The sequence below is a fragment of the Trichophyton rubrum genome, assembly GCF_000151425.1.
Source record: "Trichophyton rubrum CBS 118892 genomic scaffold supercont2.4, whole genome shotgun sequence".
Taxonomy (NCBI): Eukaryota; Fungi; Ascomycota; class Eurotiomycetes; order Onygenales; family Arthrodermataceae; genus Trichophyton; species Trichophyton rubrum.
Window position 1 is genome coordinate 357,786 of NW_003456425.1, and position 13,723 is coordinate 371,508.

Sequence of the window (13,723 nt, forward strand, 5' to 3'; positions counted from 1 at the left end):
CTCTCTCTTTTCCCTTATTCGCCTTCTCTTTCGTTTCCTAGGCCCATGCTGGTCTTCCATTCTTCTTCTGTCTTTAATACATTTAATACTCCGCTATAGAGCCCAGCAGGCGATGTATCTAATTATCATCTAGCGTTCCGAATGGTGGTGATGGTTGTTTTCTTTTTCCTTGTTTTTTTCGCTGCTACTCTCGCTATTCGTGTTGATACTTGAGCGTTCATCAAAAAACCAGTCAGTCCTTTTATGCAAATAATCGAGGAACGAGTGACTTAGATTCTCTCTCTCTCTGTGTGTGTGTACATAAGATTCTTGAAATCCGGCATGAACGATAATAAGCTAACCAGAAAATTCATCTCAATCCCCTTGCTTATTGTTACTGGTATCTTCTTCGGCTCTCTCTTTGGAGTCGTCCTTGGAAGGTTTTCCATTCCCATTGCCAGCACCCTCACGTCTAACCCGAGCACCCTCTTTCAGCTTCTCCCATCGCTCTCTATACCTCTCGACCACGGCTCTAAGCTTTTCATTCTCACGGCTGACTTTTTCCAGTTCTCGTTCATTGTTCTTGATCAGCTCTTGTAGTTCCCTGATGCGAAGGTCTGAAGCAGCACTGGGTACTGCTGACGACATGGGTTCACCGATAGTAGAAGCTGCAGGGGATGTCTGGAGAGACGGTAAGATGGCGTGCTGGTTGTGCATGGCACGTATGGACTGCTGAAGAGCGAGTGACGACGACTGTGCATTCACTTCCCACATATGTAGGCGTTTCGCCAGTGTGTCAGACAGATGTCTCAGAGCCTCGTTCTCCATATGCAGCTCCTCTACGGTTTTCAAGGATCTGGAGTGATCGCCTTTGTTCTTGCGTGGCAGTAAAGTTGTGCTTCGATCCAGCTTGACAGCGCCCTTTTGTATGAAGTCTTCAGGGGAAGGGGGATTTTCACTGGCATCGACAAAGTCATCTTCGACAGACTCCAAGCTGTCTTTCACTGCCTCCTTTTCTTCCCGAGAAAGTATGCCGGCATAGGATATCATTCCACCTGTTGTGGGCACTACATAGAATGATTCAGCCGGGTTATGCGAGCCAAAGTGGCCGTCTTTGTCCTTGATGGCCCTCAATGCAGCACTGGAGATAAGCTTAGATACATCTGGGTCCTTGTCTGAGAAGCTGGTAAAGTCCGCTACGGCGGCGTCGGTGTTGGTCTTTGTGTCTGCAGCTGGAGCCTTTTGACCCGAGAGAAGTCGAGGCTGAGGGGCGTCGACTCCCAGGGGCAAGCTAGCAAAGGCCAAGGGAGCAGAAAGCTTCGATATGACGCCTTCAAAGGTCGAATAGAAGCGTTTGAATGGTTCATCCCCGGTGATTGACTTGAGACCGGCTATGGCGGTGTCTTTGATGTAAGGAGAGACGTACTCCTGCGCCGTGACGCGAGTCGGGCTGATCGGCTGACCCCAGGAGCGATTCACTTCCCGGGAACGATTCTGCTGAGAATCAGTTGACAGCTGGTCAGCCCGTCTGCCGTCTCTCTGTCTCGCCTGGACCGGGGAGCCCGCCATCCTCGCTCGGGCATTCTGAGCCGAAACCGTAGGCGAAACGGGGTTGGCATGCTGTCTTTGGGAGGGTATCCCCCTTGCAGACGCTAGGTTTCCGGCAATCGACGAATTTCGAGACCCGGAGCTGGTCTGTGAAAGCAACCGTGGTGGATGCTGTACATATTGTTGTTGCTGTTGCTGTTGCTGTTGTTGTTGATGGTGATGTTGCTGTTTGCTGTGCTGTTGGAACTGCGGCCCAGCAGTCAACCCAGACCCCCTATGCGTAACAGGACTGGCTGTTGGATTGGGAGCCAACTCCTCTGCGCCGCCCGAGAGCTTCCGCTCTGCTTCTGCAGCGGACGGAGGATTCTCATGTTGGAATCGGATGATGGTAGCCAGTTGCTTGTGGTGGTCTTCGAGCAGTCGAAGCGTCCTCGCAGCCTATCAACGCATCCAGATAGTCAGAACGAGACTCTCTCTCTCTCTCTCTCTCTCTCTCTCTTCGGTTCCTGACTAGCCAGCTCTTACACTTGGGTCTGTAATGGACAGTCGAGCGGTTGCAAACTCGCCCGCTGCGAGATCATGCTCCTCGCTCGCGGCGACGGGGTTCGACTTGCGGGTCTCATGAAGCGCATTCCGGGAGTGAGTATGAGCCTGGACACACGTAGATAGACAGACACGTTAGAAACACACACACAGAGAGAGAGAGACGAGCAGGAGGCTTACCAGCAGCAGCGGCGAGGACTCCATGGCCGCCAGAAGTCGCAGCAGGTATATCGTCAGACGAGGCCGGCAGCGGGCAAGCAGGTCATAATCCCTATTCCCTGTGCTCTGTGTACCCCCAGCGAGCCGTTGCGTGTCTCCGTGTAGGCGCTGTCAGTCGCACCGGCTGAGGTACAGCGACGTATAGTTCGTTATTGGCATCCGGACGGGCAGAAGCAGGAAGCAGGCCTGGCGATGATGTCAAGCGGGCGGTTTTGGGTGCGTCGATGTCGCGGTACTTCTTCCGCCCGCGAGATTCTGGTGTAGCGAGAAGTACCGCGACATCGCCCACTTGGCGGTCGAGGCGAGCGAAAGAAGCTCTGCGGCTTTGCTCTTCTTCCACATAGTTAACTACCATAGCAAGGACGGCGGGACGACGGACGAGCAGCCGCAAGACCAGCGGATCGAGACTTGAACTAGTTAGATGCTTGAAGAGCCGACAGCGACAGGGCAGATCCAGCCGTTCCTTTGCTCCTTTTCTCCGTCTTTCGCGCCCGCTGGTGGACAGGAAGAGGGCCCTGGGGTGGGTGGCCAGGTTGCAGCGGCCACCACCACGGAGCATACAGCGACATACAGACATTCATAACGCTCGACGGGACAGCCTTGCCTTGCCTTGCTCGACCAGGCTGCAGGACGACCTTGCTACGCCCAGTGCCGGAGGATTAAAGAGAGAACGCCGTCCGGGCTGTTCCCTTTGTCGAACACACGACTGCGAATGCTCATGTGCTGGCGCTCATGGAGAGCCATGGTGACCCTGCACCCGCAGCCGCCCCCACGAACGGCCTGAGAAAGGTGTTTACAATGCAGAATCGAAGCCGGACGACGCTGGGGAAGACTGACGGGCCCGAGACGGATCCTAGGAACAGAAGCTCGACCATTGAATCAAAGGCGGAGGAGGCGAGGCCGGCGACCAGCAGCGCTGCCTCGAGCCACAGCGACACTCCCAGCGGCATCTCAAAGCTGCTCTCGGGGGCCAGAAGACGGAACCGAAAGAAGGGCAATTCGTCTACCTCGTTGAATAAGGACGCCGAGCAGGTCGAGGGCTACGACTGGCAGGCCGGGGAGTCAAAGGTCTCCCTGCCGTCGGTAGAGATCAATGGGCATCGCCGCAGGTCCATGACGAACCCAGAGAGCAACCATGTCTCAGACTGCTCAGAATCAGATGTGTATGTGTCTTGCTCGTTTTATTTTTGTCCCGCATGCTGGATGCTGAATGCTAACGATGTACAAAAGCCACTCCCGCGGGGATCCGGTAGCATCTACCCCCGAACTCGGCAACTATAAGGATGAAATCGACAGCAACGCCGGCGGACTACGCTCAAATACAGCATCAGAGGTCAGTTTTGACAGCTTCAAGGGTCCCTCCAGGAACTCGTCCACCTTGGGAGTCTCCCCAGATAGACCGTCGACGTCTCCAACCGGCCGGAAGCTGAAAGAAGCATTCGTTCACCGGATGACGAACAAGAGCACCGATACCAGTCCCAACAGGAGCTCTGGGAAGCTATCCGGCAGCAACAATGTGAAAGATTCCAACGGATCTGTAGATGGCGGATCCTCCTTGAGAACGCTACCACCTATACAAACGGCACCGCCGTTGCCCCATCCAATCATAACAACAACTTCCCTTGACGCTGGTCGTCAAGGAACTGATAAACCCGCCCCCTCGAACGGAAATCCACAGACTCCTCCAACGTCCAGGAACGCACCGGAAATAGTCACCACTGTCACCCCTCCTACTCCTACTAACCGCGAGTTCAATTCCCAGCACGCTCCTCTGACCAACATCGTCAACTCCACAGAATCTACGCAACATGATACCCCCGAGCCGCCGCCGTCCAACATTGTTGTCAGCCCTTCAGGTAACATGATATCCCACCGCCGCGTACGGTCAGCGTCTGCCGCTCACCGATCAAGTAAACTATCCAATTCATCAGTCCCTCCCGTATCCCCCGCACCAGAGGATCCAAAGTCTCAGGGAAAGTCGTCCACGTCACAATTCGGGGCGGGTTTCTTCTCATCCATGGTTTCTGCGGCACAGAATGCTGCCACAACTTTAAGTAGCAGCTTAAATCCCCAGGCCAAGGGAAATAAAAGTTCCCAAGAGCAGAACCTTGAAGGGGATACTCGAGACTTAGGCGAGCAAGAGAATCCCGCAGCTACCCCTGGAGGCGAGGAAAATGTCGCCCCCCAGGATGGCAAAAAAGAGCTGGCTGTCAACACCCTTGGTACGGGTGATCTTGACTTTAGTCATCTTGGACTGGAGCATCTTGAAAAGGCCGCAGGTGATGATGAAGGCAGCAAGTTGGACGTGGCTGGACGACCTCGTGCAAAAACCGCAGTCTCACAACGTGACGAACTTGCTGCGCGCATGGAAGACGTACGGGCTGCCCGGGCTGTTTCTATGGCCTATGGAAATACCCCAGGAACTCCCATAGTTACCGTGGACAGCATTAATACAGACAACCAGCCTGCAAACCCTTTGAACACTGTGGTTAGAGATAACGCTGGTGAAAATACTCCCCCGGGGGGCAGCGTCCACAGTGAGACGGCCGAAAGTCTTAAACAAAACGGCAGTCTTAGGAGCCGCCGTGCTCGCAGGGATCGTGGTTCCTCTGCTGCTACAACAAATACTACAATCGGTGCACCTATCGGAACAAACCTCACCGCAAGGAATACCAGTATCCCCCGTCTCACCGGGTTCGCCGTTGCCAGTAAGAAACGAAATCGTGACTTTCATTCGCTTTTCCGCAGTGTTCCCGAGGACGATTACCTGATTGAGGACTACAGCTGTGCATTACAGAGAGAGATCATCCTTGCAGGCCGACTGTATATCTCTGAAGGCCATATCTGCTTCTCCAGCAACATCTTGGGATGGGTAACGACATTAGTCATTGCCTTCGATGAAGTCATCGCTATAGAAAAGGAGTCTACAGCCATGGTCTTCCCAAATGCCATTGCCATACAATCACTGCATGCGCGCCATACCTTCCGCAGTTTGCTCAGTCGAGATGCAACGTACGACTTGATGGTCAATATCTGGAAAATCAGCCACCCGACACTCAAAAGTTCCATCAACGGAACGCATATCGACCAGGGCACTGGAGATAAAACTGAAAAGACAGATGACGTCTTTGACGATAGTGCCTCGGACTTGGACGATGATGACGAGGTCTACGATGAAGATGAAGACGGTGCTGAGATTACTAATAACGGGAGCGAAGGCAACAGTGTAGCGGGCAGTGAAGCACCAGACCAAACACAACGCATGCTTCGAAAATCCTCTACCGTCCCGCTTTCTGCTATGGGGGCTCCTCAGGCTCCCGGTCCCGGTGAAGAAACAAAGCCAGGTGAAAACGGAACCAGTTCAAGCCCTGACTTTCCGGGTCCTAAGACCCATGCACCAACAGAATACAATGACCCTGCTGGACGCTTTGACAAACTGATCAAGGATGAAGTTATTCCAGCTCCCTTGGGACAAGTATACGCTCTCGTTTTTGGTATTCCTTCGGCTGCCTTCATGTCCAAATTTTTGGTGGATTACCAGAAAGTCACCGATCTGCAATTCGAGGATGACAAAAAGGGTCTCACGAATGAATCCAGGACGCGGTCATACAACTACATCAAACCGTTGAACGGCGCAATCGGCCCGAAGCAAACAAAATGTATTAGCTCTGAGCAACTTGACTTCCTCGATCTTGAGAAGGCGGTTCTTGTCACTCTCACCACCCAGACACCGGACGTGCCCAGTGGAAATGTATTTTCGGTGAAAACCAAATATCTCCTTACCTGGGCCCCTGGGAATGCCACAAGGATGGTCATGTCGTGTCTTGTAGAATGGACAGGCAAGAGTTGGATTAAAGGTAACGCACCAGTCGCTATCAGTTTACTATAATTGCTTTTTTACTAATAGACTGGTTAGGTCCAATCGAAAAAGGTGCTAGTGATGGCCAACTTACTTTCGGCAATGATCTCGTCAAAGCGGTCAGAGCTGCAGTTGCCCGTGGTCCTGGGATTAAAGCCGGGCCAAAGGGCAAAGGAAGACGCATCCGCATGGCAGCCGAAATGGCAGTTGCCGCCAAAGACCAAGCTGCTCTGGATTCCGCCAAATCCCAGCCCGACAACGGCTTCCTGTCAACCCTCTATGGCCCCTTTGCTCCAGTGGTGGATATTATAAAACCGTTCTGGAGCAGCAATATGACTATCGGTGTTCTCGTGATTCTTCTCGTCACTATGTGGTTCCGTGCTTCCGTCCCTGGCTATCCAACTTCTGGAGCTGGTCTCACGTCACATTCCGTGCCCGAACGGCTAATTGCATTAGAAGAACTATGGCAGCGAGAAGAGAATGAGCTTTGGGACTGGCTAGAGGAGAGAGTAGGGCTAGATGGTCTCTCATTCCCAGTTGTTGATAACGCGCATTCCCGAGACGACAAACAGCGGCCCAACCGCCGTGCTGAAAAGGAGTTTGAAAGTCGTCTACATCGCGATAGAATGTCTGAGCGTGAAGCCGAAAATGCCATCCGAGTTACACAAGAACGCCTCGAGACGCTGCAGAAAATTGTCGAAAAGCGGAAACAAAACCGCCAGGCTTCAGTAGAGGAGCAGACCGAACCTCCTTCAACCTGACTGACAGGGCAAGAATATGTTTCTAGTATCTTGCCTTAAACCTGTCATTATCATTATAACTTCGTTTACCAAACGAATCACCGCATTGTCGTTGTTTTCTATATTTTCCATCCCTGTACATCATACATTAGCCTTACACCGGCTGTTTCCTTTTGTTTCTGCATAACCGCATGTTTTACTTACCGTTGGGCGTATCTTCTGGTTCAAAAACGTCGAGTTTGTTTGCTCTCCTTTACTTTACTGCTTAATCGAGTGTTGGAGTTAGGCTGGCGTGCTATCATTTATCATATTCTCTATGTATAAAATCAATTTATCTCAAATGCATTTCTTAAGAAATCCTTCATGCAACTATCGTGTTTCTTACTAACGCTGCATATGTAGGCCTGCTTTTCTCTATGCCAACTACAATGAGTGATGGTATTTAGTTCATGTCGTTGGCGCCTTTGCCCAAGTAGAAACCAATATATTTAGTAAACGGGGAAAAATAAACAGAGAAGATAAAGCCAGGTATATCATTAAGGAAAAGAAATCATCTAAAGCTTCTTCTCAAGCCCTGTGTGAATATCCACCATCAACGCATTTAGCTCCTTCGCAAAATCACCCCCGCCCTCGATGTCCAGGGCCTTGGTAATCCACTTTTGGGCTTCCTCCCATCTTCCCATCTCAACAAGACACTTTCCGCCTCGCCACCAGGCTTTACCATTTCCCTGCTCGTTACACTCCACGCTAAGCTGCGCATCAACCCATGCTTCAGCCCAGAGTTGCTGCTGCATGTAGGCCTGTGCTCTGTTTGCATAAAGCGCAGATAGCTCCTCACGCACTAAACCAACAGGCTCCCATGCTGGTCGCCCAAGTGCCATCTCAATAGCAAATGTATACATCTTCACGGCCTCCGCAAAGAGAGACTTTCGGTAAGCAGCGTTGGCTGTGTCGCGGAGTTTCCCTATTTGTGCGCTTCGCTTGGGATTTACAGGTCGAGGTGGGGGAGGGATATTTGGGGGATCAAGACTGAGGAGAGTACGGTGTGTTTGGTTTATGGCTTCGAGTAGGGCATTGAGCTCGGCGGAATTGGAAGTGGGGTCTGAAAGTGCTTTGGACAATGGATCAAGGCGTATCGGGTATTGTATGAAGGTCTCTGCGTCTGAAGCCATGGTGATATATAAACTGTCTATCCTGAGTCAAAGGCTGCGCGCGGCCTTGAGGAATATAAGAAACAGGGGTTGATGGAACGGCCTTGTTCAACGGCGTTGTGATCGAGTTCCTGATTGAGAAAATTTGTCAATTGTTTTTGCCTAGTTGTACGGCAGAAGACTTGAATTATACTAACCTTCCGTAGTAATATAGTTAAGTATTTGAATCTGCTCGGCAAAGGCGGGTTTGTTCAAATCGAATTATCTGGCGATGCTTGTAGCAAAAGTGCTGTTAAACCGAACTTGAGACCAACTTGTTCTTCTGCGATATATGGCGCTAGTTCCTTTTTAGCCTAGTCTGTTATTGCCTTCTGGAACAGCGCTCGGACCACACTCTAACTTCACGAAGAAGTCTAGAAAAGGAAACTTATGGAACAACACGAACTTCATGGCCATGGCGTGGGCTGGAGAAGCGGAGGTCTTCACGCAAATTCAACTATTAAGATACTCGCAAAGGAAGCTTCGCGCAATATCTGCACTATTTGTTTTGACACCCGATTAAGTTCTTCTCCTAGATCTGTTAGACTGACTGGCTATTGGCCTTCGGCAGTTCGGTATAGTGGTTGCCTCTATCGCACCTGATGCTCTCAAGGATACAGATATCGACAAACACATCCCTTCCCTACTAAAAGTCCACGTATAAAAAAAAACTACTAAATGAGGTTTAATGCATATATAGATAAGACCTATCCCTGCCTGGTTTTACTTTAATATTCGTCCGTCTCATGGGATACCTTATTATCTCGGTCACAAAGAGAAAGTATCTTGGCTAAAATCTCCTTAGGAGTATCAACAACTCTCTGCAAGAACCTATTCGGCGAAAGGAAATCGGGGCTCGTTTGTACTGATGTCTCTTTGTCCGCTGTGTAGCACAAGCGGTTTTCGCTTGCTTTGTTTCTCACCTGTGACCGTGGACGATCCTCTGCGCCTCTTTTGCCTCGAACCGAGGAATATCTTCATCCTCCACAAAGTGCATAGTACTGGTGGTATTTAGCTCCACACCCTGCACATTACAGGAGATATTTACCCAATTATGAATTCATGGGCCTTGTTCTGACAACCTGCCTAGCCGCGTGTTGTGACACAGTCTCAATGGAGCAGCATGATAGCCATGCGTTATGTTACTAATGGAACCACTCTTGAAAGATTTGTTTGTTATTTGGGGCCAGTTTAACAAGCACCTACCCACTCTGGTCTGCAGTCCCACAGTACCGGTCTCAATTCCAATGCTCCGGCTTCTATCGTCATTTGGGGGCTATTTGTTGATCATAACATATTTTTAATAAAACCGTGGCTTATACACCAGGATGTATGTATATCATATATTATCCGCGGGAGATATCATGAATTTGCAGTTGATTAATGTGGATTGAATTGCTCGACCTTAATTCTCTGTGTATACCACAGTACCACTGGATTCTCCTTTCGTTTTTTTTTTCGGAGTTACAATTCATGATGGAACACTCCCATCTTTTCACAGCATTCACTATCTTTCTAAGCTTCTTTACTCTTACCCTAGCTCTACCAACCAACAGTCTTGCAACTACTGGCCATTTCACGATCGAGCAAAGACTCATAAACACCATTAAATCGGATTGGCCACCGAAAGAACTATGGAGGGGCCTCAGAAAACATCACAGACCTCTACCACCCGCTGTCTCTCGCATAAGTAGGCACGGAGGCTCTTTTGCCAATGGCACCGTCAAAGTCACTCCCGACGAATACGATACCGAATTCGTTAATGAAATTACAATCGGAAATGATACTCTCTTCGTTGACATTGATACTGGTTCTTCTGATTTGTGAGTCTTATCGTTCCATACATCTTTGCCCCAGCAACAAGCTAATGAACTGGGACTACATAGCTGGGTTTTTTCATCCCAGCTTCCGGAACAATCACAACGGAACCATCGCATCTATCATCCAGAAAAAACAGGAATAAAGCTTCCCAAACAAATTTGGGAAACCAGTTACGGTGATGGGACTGGAGCTGCTGGAAATGTATTCTTAGACAAAACCAATCTCGCCGGATTGGAAGTGTCTTCCCAAGCTGTGCAAGCAGACACGTGGGTGAGTTATCAATTTGCAGACAAAACAGTTACAGACGGGGTTATTGGTTTTGGATTTGATCATTACAATGGAGGCAAGCGATATGGCCTTGAATTTTTTGGGTTAACAACTTGCTAACACATATGTCTATAGTAACACCAAAAAAACAAAAGACTTGGTTTGGAAATATTATGGAGAAACTCGAAAACCCTATCTTTACTGCTTGTCTGAAGCATAAAGCTCCTGGGTTCTATGACTTCGGCTTTATTGATAAAACGAAACATATCGGGGACCCTAGCTATCTGCCTGTTGATAATTCAAGAGGATGGTGGGAAACTACCTTCAATGGATTTTCCACTGGACCCAATGATAATTCTACATATCGATTTAAGGCGGTTGTTGGTACGTGGCCATGAACGTATGGATATCATAAACCATGTCATACTTACAATGCCACCCAGATACTGGAACTACGTTCATGCTTCTACCCAGGGAAATTACCGAGCAATACTATTTCTCGATCACCGGTTCGACGTTTGATAGAGAGAATGGAGGTTGGATATTTCCATGCAATGCAACCCTGCCAGAATTCGCAATTCATATCAATGACTATAAAGCCATTGTACCCGGTGAGCATATCAACTGGGCACAGATCCCAGGAACCAACATATGTTTTGGGGGGATTCAGCCTGTGGACCACTCACCTGCTGTGCTTGGGGGGTCATTTTTAAAAAGTCAATTCGTTATTTTTGATCACGATGGTCCGAAGATGGGGTTCGCCGCTCAGAGATAACCCTATTTATAACATACTCCTCGATTTTAGAGTTTTGGCGTTAGGTAACCTTATTCTAAGATCTGTAGGAATTGAAGTGCTGTCTGGAGGTAAAAAATGACGGTTATAATTCAGGATCTGAATTTCAATTTGAACAATTATTTTCCTAGCCCAATGTTTTAGGTAACAAATGAGAATAAACTAAACGGTTTTGCTCGATTCATTTTGGAGCCTTTCTGGGTTGGATCCCTCTTTTACCTGGCTTGGTGTCAAAGAGTAGCTCGGCTTTACGTCAAGAGCAGGGTTATAATCAAAAAAATTCCGAGGCCGGAGGAGTAAAGACACAGGTTCTACCGGCATGATCGGGAAGTCTTCTGGTGAAGGGAAGTGGACTATCCCAAATGTGTGCCAAACAACTATATCAGTATTGTCGATGGACTGATTTGCTGTACCTGAGATCCAGGCTGGAAGGCCATGAGACGGTTCGCCCGAAGTTTGAGGAACATGCCGCCCAGCGGGGTAAATTTGGTCATCCGAATCTGAAAAATACTTCAGTTAAGTGGCTTTATCTGAATAAAGAAGAAGAAGAAGAATTATGCCGAAAGTGATGGGGGCTTACACTTGGTAACGTGAATAGCATGTCTAGCAAACCCAGCTCGTTTCCAGACCAGACTTCCTTCCTTCGGGAGGAGAGAGGGCACTTCCCTACTTACTAACTTGTAACTTACAGGCATTCTGCTATGTTTATTTAATTTGTTAATATTGGATATTTCCCAGGTACGGCTTGATGATCCATCATAGTCTGCAACGGACTCAGATGGAGTACAATATTTCGTCCTTTTGGCGTAAAAGGCGTTTCTAAATTTGTTCTGGGGACTTCCAATTTCACTTGGGCCATGGACAGCATCAACTTGGAAAACAGTGTTATTTGGCCCATCAATATTTGGATCTATGCGTAGGCAAAATAGATGCTGGTGATTGTGCGCATTTACACCAGGGTATAATTCGGTGCCCCAGCCTTTGGTATCCTCGTCAGGGTTCATAGCATAGGTATTCAAGATTCCAGTAAGTTTGATTTCCAGTTGGATAGTGCCATCTTGGTAGAATATCCAGTACACACAATATTCATAGTTGGCAGCGGTAAATATATGGGATACGACTAACTTTTGGCTCCTTGTGATAATAGTAGAATTATCCCTGAAATCAGTGTGCTTGAAGAGAATTCCAGCATCCTCTTCGTGAATACAAATGGCATCCTTGATAACTGTGCTTGCACCCGCAGCATTAACAATTGCCGCATCCATATAGTGTATGACACCCTTGCAGTCACAGCCAAGATTAAGACTGTTCGTCAAATATCCAGCCCCGTACTCTCCTATATCAAAAGCGTGTTTGCGTTGGTGAGGATGTTCTGGGTTTCCATAGGGAACAACCATCTCTGCAAGAGACAGACGATAAAAAACTGGCCTGCACTTTCCTTTGTCGTTGAAAGTGATATTGTGAAGTACGATTCCCTCTCGGTGATTGAAACCAACATGAAACTTCCAGTTTTGCCATTCTATGTGACGACCTTTAACCTTAAATGAAACGCCGTCCGGTTGAGTGATGTGTATAAGTTTAAGATCTTTCCTGAACCCTCCCTCTTTTGCTATCGCTTTGGGGTGGTAGTTTGGCGGTGGCGCTTTGCTCACATGTCGACGGATGGCCGGAACATCAATGTGGATGAATTTCATGGTATTAGGGTTGAAAATTGGACAAAAATCCAGGGGATAGGCGTACTGACAATCGTCAATTTCGGGTCGGTAGTACATTAGTGCTTGTTGGAGCCGGTCATTGTTTCCAAATCTTTCATCGTATCCAATAGTCCACGCTATTATCAAACGTCAGCGACAAATTAGACTTGAGAGCACTCGAGATTGCTACTAACTCACGGTCACAATATACTTTATGCATATCTTCCCTGGGTATGCCTATTACCTCGCACTGTTTAATGATATCTTCATCCTTTCTGGCCATGTGTTCGACAAATTGCAAATCTTCCATCGTTACTAATGGCTGAACGCCTTTCAGTAGATTCCATTCAACGACTGCGTTGGTAGTTAGATCAACTATTCCATCATAGAGTTTTCCATCAGGGGTAATAGCAACGACTTCTGCCGCTCTATGGGGCCTAGGAGAGTTTCCAGGGTCCTCAAGCCATGCCATCATCTGGGTTTTTCGTGGTTCCGATAGGGTAACAGTGTTAAATTTGAGAGGTCCATCATGAGTCTCTCTGACTATGGCAACTGCCGCATCAATCTCAGATGTAGAAAGCGGGTCAAATGGATGCAGTTGGGTCGCCTGGGGATCTCCAACCTCGGAGGGCGGCTGCTTTACTCTTTCAAAGTCCATGGTTGTACAGTAATGGAGGAAATATAGATCAGGCACTGTAGCAAGCGGATATAAAAATGGGTGTGAGTAAATTCAGGTGTCGTGTGTGTTCATATTTGAAGCACACGATACGCATATGACAATTATCACTGAATTCAATGCGGGGAAGGCAAGGGCCAGCGAGTGCAGTAAAGTACATCATGTGTAACGGCATAGACTGTAAGTATATAATCCATAACTGAGTATTCTGTCTTGGATTGCAGGTATAACTCCGCCACAGCAGGGATTGCTCATAAACTAGACCAAGATAAATGCATGCATCTTACTGCGTATCCAGAAGACTAACATAGCTAATGAGAGCTAATTTATGGAGAAGAAATGAAGAACAGGATGTGGTGTATACTCCGTGCTCGCAGTATATATATGTACGTCC

The 13,723-nt window shown here is 48.4% G+C and overlaps 5 protein-coding genes across 5 annotated transcripts; 2 read left to right on the plus strand and 3 right to left on the minus strand.

Moving 5' to 3' along the window:
* Positions 1-354: 354 nt before the first annotated feature.
* Positions 355-2,274, minus strand: TERG_03995 (uncharacterized protein; the record flags this gene model as incomplete). Its single annotated transcript, XM_003234896.1, has 3 exons — positions 355-1,965; positions 2,053-2,178; positions 2,251-2,274. 3 exons carry the CDS (start codon positions 2,272-2,274, stop codon positions 355-357), a joined length of 1,761 nt encoding a protein of 586 aa, XP_003234944.1.
* Positions 2,275-3,021: 747 nt separating this feature from the next.
* On the plus strand, positions 3,022-6,909 carry TERG_03996 (uncharacterized protein; the record flags this gene model as incomplete). The annotated part of the gene is made up of 3 exons (XM_003234897.1): positions 3,022-3,452; positions 3,520-6,146; positions 6,206-6,909. 3 exons carry the CDS (start codon positions 3,022-3,024, stop codon positions 6,907-6,909), a joined length of 3,762 nt encoding a protein of 1,253 aa, XP_003234945.1.
* A 533-nt stretch (positions 6,910-7,442) lies between these two features.
* TERG_03997 (uncharacterized protein) lies at positions 7,443-8,060 on the minus strand (the record flags this gene model as incomplete). The annotated part of the gene is made up of 1 exon (XM_003234898.1): positions 7,443-8,060. One exon carries the CDS (start codon positions 8,058-8,060, stop codon positions 7,443-7,445), a length of 618 nt encoding a protein of 205 aa, XP_003234946.1.
* Positions 8,061-9,554: 1,494 nt separating this feature from the next.
* TERG_03998 (uncharacterized protein) lies at positions 9,555-10,941 on the plus strand (the record flags this gene model as incomplete). The annotated part of the gene is made up of 4 exons (XM_047748191.1): positions 9,555-9,901; positions 9,965-10,169; positions 10,322-10,550; positions 10,610-10,941. The coding sequence occupies 4 exons, from the start codon at positions 9,555-9,557 to the stop codon at positions 10,939-10,941; spliced, it is 1,113 nt and encodes a 370-aa protein (XP_047604168.1).
* A 180-nt stretch (positions 10,942-11,121) lies between these two features.
* Positions 11,122-13,311, minus strand: TERG_03999 (uncharacterized protein; the record flags this gene model as incomplete). The annotated part of the gene is made up of 3 exons (XM_003234900.1): positions 11,122-11,459; positions 11,540-12,790; positions 12,852-13,311. 3 exons carry the CDS (start codon positions 13,309-13,311, stop codon positions 11,122-11,124), a joined length of 2,049 nt encoding a protein of 682 aa, XP_003234948.1.
* Positions 13,312-13,723: the final 412 nt, after the last annotated feature.